A 12,447-nucleotide genomic window follows, 5' to 3' on the forward strand; every position below is an offset into this window, starting at 1 on the left:
ATAGATATGCAATTCTTCTTTGACTGCTTTTTCTTTTTATTATGAAGTTATTTTCAAATTCTGAATGAAATAACACAATCGACTGCACTCTTCCTGGCAGAAGGTTATTACCTTATGGTAAAGACATGCTTTCAGACCCCCTTATCTCTTTATTTTTTCGCTAGGGTTTTAGATCGCAGACTCCTTGAGCTGGAATAAGCTTTAGAAATGATCCTCATTTTGTAAATGAAGAAATTGTGATCCATAAAAGGTAAGCAACTTGCCAAGGCACACCAGTGGCATTACAATGTTACTGTTCCAATTGTAATAAAAAGCCAATTACTATATAACTCAATTCACTGTACTCTATTGGCAGAAAGGAAATGAATCTTAAAATTGGAAGTTGCCTTTTTACTAGAGAAATTGCTTCGGCATCACTGAAAATTGGACCATGAATTATTCATATTTTATTTTTTCGTCAATCCAATATCTCTGTAACTAAGTTTCTCTGGATCTATAATTTGATATTACTGATTTAAATAATTTCAATAATAAGGCACAGTTTAAAGCCCCTTAGTCACATTACTGGGATTCCAGTTTTACTCCTATTCATATATTTTACCTCTTCGGGTGTTACAATAAGTTTTGTCCCAAACTAAAAATAGGTGATTCTTATAAGAAATAATTCCAGAGAACACTACAAATACCCACAACTCAGGCAAACTATCTTATCAGATTATTGTTGCTGTTGACACCGAGAAGCATAATGAAATGTGTTAGAAACAGGTTAAAATAAAAAAGGTTTGCTGGTAAACAGGTGTTTTTGAACATTTCTGTGAGATTGAAGTAATTTACATCAGTCCTCATTAGAGACAGCTTACTTAACATGAATTATATGCTATAATTAGACACATGTTGTTACATAACATTAGAAAAAAGGAAAATATGTCTGTCAAGAATGGAAGCTTCAACATTTCATTCTAGAAAAATTATTCTGTATAAAAGTGCAAAAGTACTTTCAATCTTATTATTTTTCATTTTCACCACTCTTATGCATTAATAGATAGAGACGCATTGTCTGTATTATGAAACTCTAGAGTAAGACTATAAGTTTGATTTGCCATTAAATATTATAAAAATTAAAATTTAAGGCTGAAATTAATAGAATTCTTAAGTTAATAGAAAACAGAAATCACATGATATAGCTGTCCTCAAATTTACAGTAAAATACAGAGACATATGTTTAACAGGAGACAGGCACATGTATTGCTTATAAATTGGAGATGAATTTCTCTGTGATTCTCATGAGAACCACAAAGCCCTTTGGAAAAAAAAATCGTACATCAATCAACAGTGTTGCTACCTCTAGAAACAAAACTAGTTGTGCTACACAGAATCTGAGGATTTGAAACTGAATTTTCACAAGGAATAATCTTAATTTCAAAAATAATGTTATCAAGATTTAAGATAGCATCACAGAAGGAAATGTTACTGTGTTAAAAAAATAATTCTTGGGAGATGAATGCAAACACCTGTGTGCTATTGAAATAAATCCACATTAAATACTGAATGTAGAGAACTAACATACCCAAGCGCTCACACATCTGCCACAAGTGGTGATTTTGAAATCCCCATAGAGATCTTTGATGGCCCCAGTTGTGAAGAAACCTTCCACCATCAGCAAAATGCCATACACAAAGAACGCAGCTGCGATGCCGTAGATCACATACTTAAAGATGTCAATCCTGAGAGAAAAGACAAAGCGATTTATTTCAATAACTTTTCATTGCCACTGTGCAGAAATTGACTCTCACATGCTCATGATTCTTTTGGAATGAAAGTTACAGAATATTTATATTCATAATGAAGGTTGGATTTAAGAACATGTTTGCTTCATATATCTAATGTTTATATATAAATTTTGTGCTGCCACTTCCCGTATTTGTTGACAAGAGATTTAGGGTTTTCATGTTTGTCAGTTTCTTCTTCTTTTCTAGCCTCTCCTCTTACCTGGTTCACACCAAAGTAAGCTGGAATAAGCAATAAATTATACTTCTAAAGGAATTTGCTCCTTTTATTTATTTATTTATTTATTTATTTATTTATTTTTGGAGACAGAGCCTGCTCTGCTGCCCAGTCTGGAGTACAGTGGTGCGATCTCGGCTCACTGCAACCTCTGCCTCCTGGGTTCAAGTGATTCTCCTGCCTCAGCCTCCCGAGTAGCTGGGATTACAGGCATGTGCCACCGTGCCCAGATAATTTTGTCTTTTTAGAAGAGACAGGGTTTCACCAAGTTGGCCAGGCTGGTTCAAACTCCTGAGCTCAGGCAATCTACCGCCTCGGCTTCCCAAAGTGCTAGGATTTCAGGCTGAGCCACTACTCCTGGCCTATTCGTTAAGTAGGGTAATCATCATATGATTTCTCTAATTAGGACAAAATACCAAATGTAAAGATTTGTGTATGTAACACTGGTTTTTAAAACTTACATTAAAAGGGAAGGAAGCTTTATACTTAATGATGCAGTAGTTTTACATAAAATGATACAAATTCCATATTTTTGCATTACCGATAGTCAATTATAGTTGTATTCTATTTTGTACTCATCATAAACATCATGTGTATTTGTTAATGATAATGCGAGTAATGAAAAGATATGGTTTTACAGATGAATATTGACAATGAAGCCTTTTAGGTATAATCACTAATGAATATTCTGCAGAATTGGATCTGAGCCAAGATATGGCATACTTTTATAGTGGCATGGGAAGGTCCTTTGCATTTTCTCACAATTGATTACCCAGTTTTTTTTTTTTTTTTTTTTTTTTAAAAAAACCACCACGTGGCTAAAATAAAACATTTATCTAGAAAATGTAAAAATGTGCACAGCCAGAACTGATACATAATAACAGATGGATATATGGATAGATAGATTTAATTTTTTCCCCTAGCTCTGTAACTAGGAAATGATATTCAATAACATTAAGAAGAATAATTAGTTCATTTATAAATTAAGATCATTTGCATTTCCATGTTTTGAAAACATTCATTCCATACATATGCTCCAAATAATATCTTTTAAATCTGTAGGAATATTCATAGTCCCAGGTGTAGCTAGAGTTAAATACTCCATTAGGATTTATTTATTTTATATATATATATATCTGCATGATCAGTGAGCATTTTATATTCAACGTAGTAACAGTTGTAGAAACAGCCAGTTAAATGCAGATGTGGCAATAACACCAACTGAATGCTATACAATAGTTACTTAACCTAAGAAATAGGTTATATTTAACACTGGGAATGTATTCACTATATACATTTCTTTGGATAGAGACAATGACTGTCTAATTAAAAGTTAATACAGCACCAATATATAAGTACTTGTTGATGCTAAATATTTCCTTGAGACTGCTGGGTGAATTCAGTGAGTATGAAATAAATTTACACTTTCAATAAACCCACTAATCTTCCTTTGAACTTCTAATTTCCTTCATAATTAAGATTTTTAATGATTCTTCTTAGTATGATTTCCACTTATTTATTTATTTTTTTTTTTCAAGACATGGTCTCCCTCTGTCACCCTGACTGGAGTGCAGTGACACGAGCATGGCTCACTGCAGCCTCAACCTCCTGAACTCAAGTGATCCTCTCGCATCAGCCTCCCAAGTAGTGGAGACTAGAGGTGTGCACCACCATGCCCCGCAAATGTCTTCATTTTTTTTGTAGAAATGGGGTTTTGCCATGCTGCCCAGACTGGTCTGAAGGGATCTGAACTCCTGGGCTCAAAGGGATCTGATATGGTTTGGCTGTGTCCCCACCCAAATCTCATCTTGAATTGTAGTTCCCATAATCCCCATGTGTCATGAGAGAGACCCAGCGGGAGGTAGGTGAATCATGGGGATGGTTATCTCCATGTTGTTCTTGCGGTAGTGAGTGAGTTCTCATGAGCTCTGATGGTTTTCTAAGATGCTTTCCTGCTGCTTCTCCTGCACTTCTCTCTCCTGCCGCTATGTGAAAAACGTGTTTGCTTCCCCTTCCACCATGGTTGTAAGTTTCCTGAGGCCTCTCCAGTTGGCTGAACTGTGAGTCAATTAAACCTCTTTCTTTTATAAATTACCCAGTCTCAGGTGTGTCTTTCATAGCAGCCTGAGAACGGACTAATACAGGATCTGCCAGCCTTGGCCTCCCAAAGTGCTAGGATTACAGGTGTGAGCCACTACACCCAGCCTCCCTTTAATTTTTGACATCTCTACTAGAATATAAGTTTCATAAAGACAGAAGTTTTGATCACTTATATCAACTACTGTACCTTCCACTAGAATGATATCTGACAATGCTGGATAAAAAACTGAATTGGGTGGGGGCAGTGGCTCAGGCCTGTAATCCCACCACTTCGAGAGGCTGAGGTAAGAGGATCACTTGAATCATGGTTTGAAACCAGCCTGGTCAACAAAATGAGACCCCATCTCTACAAAAATTTAAAAACTAGACAGTCTTGCTGGCAGAAGGCTGTAGTCCTAGCTACGTGGGAGGCTAAAGCTGCAGTATTGTCTGTGTTTAAGAGGTCAATGCTGCAATGGGCTACGATCACACCACTGCACTCCAGCCTGAGAAACAAAGTGAGAACCTATCTAAATGTAAAAAAATGTGAGAGGAAAAAAAAGGAAGTAATTATTAAATTAATATATGTTTAATGAGTAATCACAAAAGAGCCAATGAACGAGAGAAGTGTCTATCAAAAGTTTCTTAATTCTTACTTATCATTTTCTTAGAAAATAAATTTGATTTGAATCCTCCAGGTCTATATAAGTATCTATCCCATGATTTTTTTCCCAATTAGAACTGGTCACATATATATCCTTTGTGGTTCAAACTTAACTTGTCAAATTATTTAAGTAAATTTCAGTATACCAGTACCCTATTTATTTTCAACAGTAACTTTTTAGATCAACTTCAAGATTCATCAATGTAATTTTAATCGTTTCTAATTTGCTTAAATTCCATAGCTCAAAAAACTGCATTTGTTGTTGTTTTTAATAACATAGGAATATGTTATTAAATATGTACATAAGGAATGAATATTCTATAATGTGTGAAGAATGAATACATTTTTGCTATGATAAGGAATACATTTTCATTGTGTAACTAATGTTTAAGCTACAAATTTGGCCTGAAATGTTATGTTTTGGTACCATTTTGGGGAAGTGAGGGGTTTAACATCTTCCTCCCTCTTGGCAAATAGGTTTTCTCTACTTTTTTGTGTGCTAACACATAAACAAAAAAGGCTAAGAGAATTTGTTGGCATAAGACAAAAACCTCTAAAGTAGGGAATGATTTTCTTGTAGAGGATTTGTTTGATAGACAAAAGTACAAATGAATGGGGGGGAAGAAAAAAAGAGAAATTTAAGGCATAGAACTGAAAAAATTGCAAACATGCTAAATGGGAAGAATTTGGTCAAAAAAAGTGCTTTCAATAATTTTCCTAGTTTTGATATGAAATGAATTATTGAGGGAAATCCATTTTAATCTCTAAAAACTAATTATTGCTCAGAAAATCTTTTTCCGATCATTCTGGTTCTAAAAATTTTCTGATGTAATTAAACAAAAGCATTACACCCTCAAAGAACTAGATAATATCTGCTGAATAAATTTTTTAGAAAAGAACTTATAAATAAAAAGCAAGAGCCTATATTAAAGAAATCCTGATATAAGCATATCACCATATCTTAATGTACCAGTTATGAAAAACGTGGTCACAGATTGCTAGTCCATTGAATAATTCTTTCAACACAGGAAATAATCGAGCAAAAAGTTTTCACTGAAGTCAGTCACATGATGGTTAGGATATAGCTATTTCTACTAAATTATTGGACCTCAACAATATTTCTTCCTTTAGCACATGTATTTTATATATATGGAAAAAACAGAGTATACATCTTGAGTTCATCATGTGGAAGCAGTCAATTAATATTTCCAATTCCCCACTCCAGGCCATACAGACACATGCAGAGACACACTCACACATATGACTTCACACTGATAAGGCAAAGAACATATGGAACATCTGGAGGAGAACTGTCAATGGCATTGGAGAAAAGAGAAAGAATCTTCTGGAAGTAGGAGTTTTATTGAAGTGAAGAAGGGGTCATGGTGTGTGGAAAAGTATATATATATTAGCTAAGGGTCTATTTCTGCAGCCTTGATACTGTTTTATTAACAAATTGTTGTTTATTTCACATTCTCAAGCCTGAATTTATTTTCTTAAATTAATTAGAGTATGACTAGAATGGATAGGGTGTCGTTAAGTGATGGAGACATCCTGTGATTATATACAAGAGCAAAATGAGGGGATAAAAAGCTTGATCGTGCTGATAGAAATCTAGAGATGCTGTGACAATATTTTTGAAAGAATGCATGAAATAGGATTTGCTGCGTATAAGATGAGAGAGAGAAGAGCTTGGTAATGGCAATGTCCCAGAGCAATTGTTTAGTGGCTGACTTTCACTGCCTGAAAGTCTAAATATTGCACAAATCTATTTGTCAAAGGCAATGAGGCAGATGATGTGAACTGTGTAAACCTGTCATGCATTTGAAAGAATCTGAGGATATCAACTTACAGATCATCAACAACACTTTAAAGAGTGTTTCATGGGCTATTCTATACAATTTTTTGGTGAAAATGGCATGTTTTCTAAACATATTTTAATTTTTTATTTGGAAATAATTTCAAATTTACAGAAAAAAGTTGAATAAAACAAGTAGCATATGGAGCAACTTTACACCCTTTCTCTATAACATTTTATCTCATTTACTTGATTGTTCTCTCTGGATGATATATCTGAACATAGAGAATATCTTCACAGTTCAGAGTTATCGACCCCAGGAAATATATCATTGACATAATACTTGTGTCAAATCTTTATTTGTATTTCAATTTCATCAACCAACTCAATGATGAACTTTGTGGGACTTCTTTCTTGCCTGATACCGGATCCAATCTAGGGGCTACTGTTATACCTATTTGCTGTGTCTCTGGTCTTCTTTAATCTGGAACACTTCCACTGTCTTTCTGTGTCTTAATGACATTTATGTTGTTGAAGAATATAACCCTATTCTGCCCTTTTTGAACGGAATGTTCCTTTTGAGTTTGTCTGATGTTTCCTCATGGTTAGATATGGGTTACTCATTCTTGGCTAGAATACTATATAGTGATACTGTGCTCCTGTCAGGGTATCTCCCGCCTCACTCACACAAAGTCCTTCTGCCTCTCAGTACTAATTTTAATTTTCATCATGTAGTTAAGATAAAGTCTGATTTCTGTACTGTGTACTACTTCTCTTCCAACTTACAAGAAATCTGTGAGGAGATACTTTAAGACCAAGAAAACATCTTGCTCCCAGTCAAAACTTCTCCTCAGTGTTAGCACCCCATCCAATGACGAGTATTGCCAGACCCAATCTTCTTATCATGTTTGCCAAATGATGATTTCCTAACTCCATTACCAGCTCCACAATAGCTGGTTGCAAATAGCACTAGGGATTCTGACACAAGAAGAGCCCACCCTTTTCCCCCATTTATTGATTTGTCTATTTATTAGTGACACGGACTAATGGTATCTGATATTTTTCTCAAGGTTTAAATGCCATTACAATAGCTCATTATTTTGGTGCTCAAGTTTTTCTAGACTTGAGCAATAGGAATCCCTTCAAGCTGGTTCTTGTATCTTTGTGACATGTGCCTAGCAATTTTTAAGAATACTCCTTGCTTTCTCATATAGCAAGATGTTCCAGGCTCACTTTGCACATACCTCTTTCAACCTCAGAAACAGGCATCTCTTTGAGAAACTCTTGTCCTATTAAAGAGCAATGGTATTCGGGACCAAGATGTGGTGCTAGATATGCTCACTGCTAATGTTGTGTCTTTACCTTTAGGTCTTTTTATTGTATCAAGATAAGAAATACATGTATGTATACACACATATCAATATATGCAACTATATAAACATATCTATATATGTGTACATGTATGTGTGTTCATATATACATATATATAAATGTGCACATGTAACTGCATAACAAATATACACATATTTTAGAAATATTGAGTACACAGTGATACCTCCAAATCCAGTCTATCGCTACAGGGATTTTTATTGCTTTCCTCCTTTGATATTTGTATGTCTTTCTTCCATAATGAGAATACTGGCTCCCAAGAATATTAACACATTTATTCTTTTGTTTAATTCCATAATAAATCTAAAATTATTTCAGAATTACTTATTCACCTCATTACAAAAATCATATCTATCTAGAAAGAGTTCTTGTGGTTTGCAGTCCTTCCCATACCTTGCCCAAGACTGAGACTATATAGTCAATATACTGTGTTTCTAAGCTACATGGATTAGTGTATTTTTTCTTCCATTCATTGTGGCCACGTTCATGCAACTGGGTCTGTTTGTTTCACTTTCATGTTCTCCATCTCATCCATATTGACTTAGTTTCATTTTTGGATATACAGGACATTAACATGCTTCTAAAAGTCAAATCTATACAAAAGACATATACAGAAAAGTGGCAAGACCTTTTCTATCCTGTCCATCCTGTTCCTTGTAGGTAACCTATTTCATTGGATCCTTGATTACCTTTACTGTGTTTTTATGTAAAGGCAAGTGTGTGTGTGTATGTGTATATGCCTATTTTCCCTTCTTTTTAAAGGAAATGTGCATACTCCATATATTCTTCATAAAAAATCCATATATTCTTCATAAAAACTCCATATATTCATACATTTGTACTTTGATCAATGAACAAGTCTCTGAAAATTTCTCTATACAAATTCATAGAGATTGTTCTCATTCTTTTTAACCGTTGCGTACTACTCCATGTGTATTTACACACTATCATTTATTCACAAAATCTCCAATGCTTACTTATATTGTTATCAATATCTTACAGTTAGAACACTGCAGCAATGAATAACTTTGTTCATATGTATTTCCAAATAATTGAAGACGTATCTTTAGAATTAGGATGGGAGGATTGTTGAGTTGGAAATTAAAGACATATGTAGTTTTGTTACATATTGCCAATTCCTCTCTATAGGTCTTGTACAATTTTGTATTCCCACCAGCAGTATATTAGAATGTCTGTTTCTCCCCATCCTCTACAGAAGAAAGCATTGTTAAGCTTTTAAATTGTTGCTAATCTGATGGGTGATGAGTGGTATCCTGGTATTGCTTTATTTATCTTAGGTATTCATGAAATTCAACATCTTTTAATATGATTATGGGCACTATATATCTTTTTGTGAATTGTCTATTCATGTGTTTGCCATTTTGCCATAAGATTTGTGGTCCTCTCTGCACTCCATAATTTTTAAAAGATCTCTATAAATAAGGGATATTATACTTCTGTCTGTTGATAGTTTAGATATTTGTCCTTGCCTAAACTTCATGTTGATTGTAATCCCCAATGCTGGAGGTGGGGCCCAGTGGAAGGTGTTTGGGTCATGAGAACAGATCCCTCCCGGCTTGGTGCTGACTTAAGAGGGTGTAGCACCTCCCCTCCAACACTCTCTTGCTCCCACTCTGGCCATGTGATGTGTTTGCTCCCCCTTCACCTTCTGTTGTGATTGCAAGATTCCTGAGGCCTCCTTAGAAACCAAGCAGATGTCAGCACCATGCTTCCTGTAAAGCCTGCAGAACCATGAGCCAATTAAATCTCTTTACTAATTAGCCAGTTTCAGGTATTTCTTTATAGTAATGCAAGAATGGTCTAACAGAGAAATTGGTACTGAAGAGTGGGACATTGCTATAAAGATACATGAAAATGTGAAAGCAGGTTTGGATTGGGTAACAGGCAGAGATTGAGAGAGTTTGGAGCACTCAGAAGAAAACAAGAATATGAGGGAAACTTTGGAACTTCTAAGAGACTGATTAAATGATTGTGACCAAAATGCTGATAGTGACATCGACAGTGAAGTCCAAGCTGACAAGGTCTCAGATGAAAATGAGCAACTCATAGGGCACCGGAGCTAAGGTCATACATGTTATGTTTTATTAAAGAACTTGGCTGCATTTTGTCCATGCCCTAGGCCTCTGTGGAAGTTTGAACTTCAGAGTGATGATTTAGGGTATCTGGCAGAAGATCCCTAAGCAGCTAAGCATTTGCATGGCTGCTTCTAACAGCCAGTGCTCAGATGTGGGAAGAAATAAATAACTTTAAATTTGAAATAATATTTAAACAGGAAGCAGAGCATAAAAGTTTGGGGAATTTACAGTCTGGCCATGTGGCAGAGAGGAAAAAAAAAGGTTTTCTGGAGAGGAATTCAAGAATTCAAGCAGGACGTGGAGCAACCTCTTGCTAGAGAAATATGCATAACTAAAAAAGAGCCAAGTACTAATATCCAAGACAATGGAGAATAGGCCTTGAAGGCCTTCAGAGACCTTCGTGGTAGCCTTTCCCATCACAGGCCCAGAGGCCTAGAAGGAAAGAATGGTTTCAGGGGACAAGCCCAGGGCCCCACTGTCCTATGCAGCCTTGGGACACTGTTCTCCACATCCCAACTGCTCATGCTTCAACCTTGGCTCAAAAGGCCCCAGATACAGCTTGGGCTGCTGCTTCAGAGGGTGCAAGCCATAACCCCTGTCAGCTTCCAAGGTGTGCTAAGCCAGTAGATACACAGAATGCAAGAGTGAAGAACACTTGGCAGCCTCTGCCTAGATTTCAGAGGATGTATGAGAAAGCCTGGGTGCCCAGGAAGAAGCCTGCTGCAAGAGTAGAGGCCTCACAAGAACAAGCTGCAATGCCAAGCAGATGCAATGCCAAGCAGAAAAAGGGTTTGGAGCTCCCACACAGAGTCCCCACCAGGGCACTGCCTAGTGGAACTGTGAGAAGTGGGTCACTGATCTCCAGACCCCAGAATAGTGGATCCACTGGTAGCTTGCATTCTGTGCCTCAAAAAGATGCAGGCACTTAAAGCCTGTGAGAGCAGCCACAGGGGTTAAACCCTGCAAAGCCACAAGGGTAGAGATGCCGAAGGCCTTGAGGGCCCACCCCTTCCATCAGTGTGGCCTGGATAGTGGGACATAGAGTAAAGATTATTTTGGAGCTTTAATATTTAATGAATGCCCTGCTATATTTTGAACTTGCATGGGGCCTGTAAGATCCTTCATGTCAGTCAATTTCTCCCTTTTGGAATGGGAATATTTACCTACTGTCTGTATCTCCATTTTATCTTGGAAGGAATTAACTTGTTTTTGATTTTACAGGCTCACAAGTAGAAGGGGTTTGGCTTGTCTAGGATGAGACTTTGGACTTTTGAGTTAATGCTGGAAAGAGTTAAGATTTTGTGTGACTGTTGGGAAGGCATGATTATATTTTGCAACATGAGAAGGACATGAGATTTGGGAGAGTCCAGGAGTGGAGTGATATAGTTAGGATATTTGTCCCCGCTTAAATCTCGTGTTGAATTATAATCCCCAATAATGAAGGTAGGGCGTGATGGGAGGCATTTGGGTCTTGGGGGTGGATCTCTCATGGCTTGGTGCTATCTTAAAAGTGTGTAAGTGGGTGGCACCTTCCCTTTAACTCTCTCTCTCCCTCTCTTGCTCCTGCTCTGGCTATGTGAGGTGCCTGTGCCCTCTTTGCCTCTCACTGTGATAAGAAGCTTCCTGAGGCCTGCCCAGGAACAGATGCCACTATACTTCCTCTATAGTGTGCAGAAACATAAGCCAATTAAATATATATACATATACTTTTTTTTTTCCAGAATGAGTTTTGCTCTTGTCTTCCAGGTTGGAGTGCAGTGGTGTGATCTCAGCTCACTGCAACCTCCACCTCCTGGGTTCAACCAATTCTCTTGTCTCAGCCTCCCAAGTAGCTGGGATTACAGATGTGCACCACCACACCAGCTAATTTTTGTATTTTTAGTAAAGACAGAGTTTCACCATTTTGGCCAGGCTGGTCTCAAACTCCTGACCTCGTGATCCACCTGCCTCAGGCTCCCAAAGTGCTGGGATTACAGGCATGAGCCACTGCACCCGGCCTTACATTTTTTAATATATATACATTATTCAGTCTTAGTTATTTCTTTATAGCAATGTAAGAGAGGGCTAAGACACAAGTGACAGGTGTTACAAATATTTTCTTCTAGTTTACCATTTGTCTTTTGGCTTTGCTTACGGCATTTTGCTATGCAACTTAAAAAAAAAGAAATTGTATGTTGTCAATGTTATCAGTGTTTATTTTTATTACATCTCATCTGGAATTTTATCACAGGTAGAAGCCTTTACCTACACCCAGAGGAATTCACCCATGCCTTCTTCTAGCATGTGTCCACTTTCATTTTATTATATTTAGACATCTGATCAATTTAGCATTTTTTCTTTGGGTGGCACAAGAATTGAATCTAATTTTATCTTTTTTTCAAAATGGCTGTCCAGTTGTTCCAACATCGTTTATTTGA

General features: G+C 36.7%; 1 protein-coding gene across 3 annotated transcripts in view; it reads right to left on the bottom strand.

Moving 5' to 3' along the window:
- The window catches only part of GPM6A (glycoprotein M6A), a 370,645-nt gene that overhangs the window by 38,801 nt on the left and 319,397 nt on the right, over positions 1–12,447 (bottom strand). For all 3 annotated transcript variants that reach the window (XM_003276677.3, XM_012508117.2, XM_030816339.1), the window contains exon 3: positions 1,568–1,724. In XM_003276677.3, the coding sequence (XP_003276725.1) occupies positions 1,568–1,724 (157 nt within the window). The remainder of the gene's footprint in view (positions 1–1,567; positions 1,725–12,447) is intronic.

Source organism: Nomascus leucogenys, chromosome 7b, assembly GCF_006542625.1.
Source record: "Nomascus leucogenys isolate Asia chromosome 7b, Asia_NLE_v1, whole genome shotgun sequence".
NCBI classification, from domain to species: Eukaryota; Metazoa; Chordata; class Mammalia; order Primates; family Hylobatidae; genus Nomascus; species Nomascus leucogenys.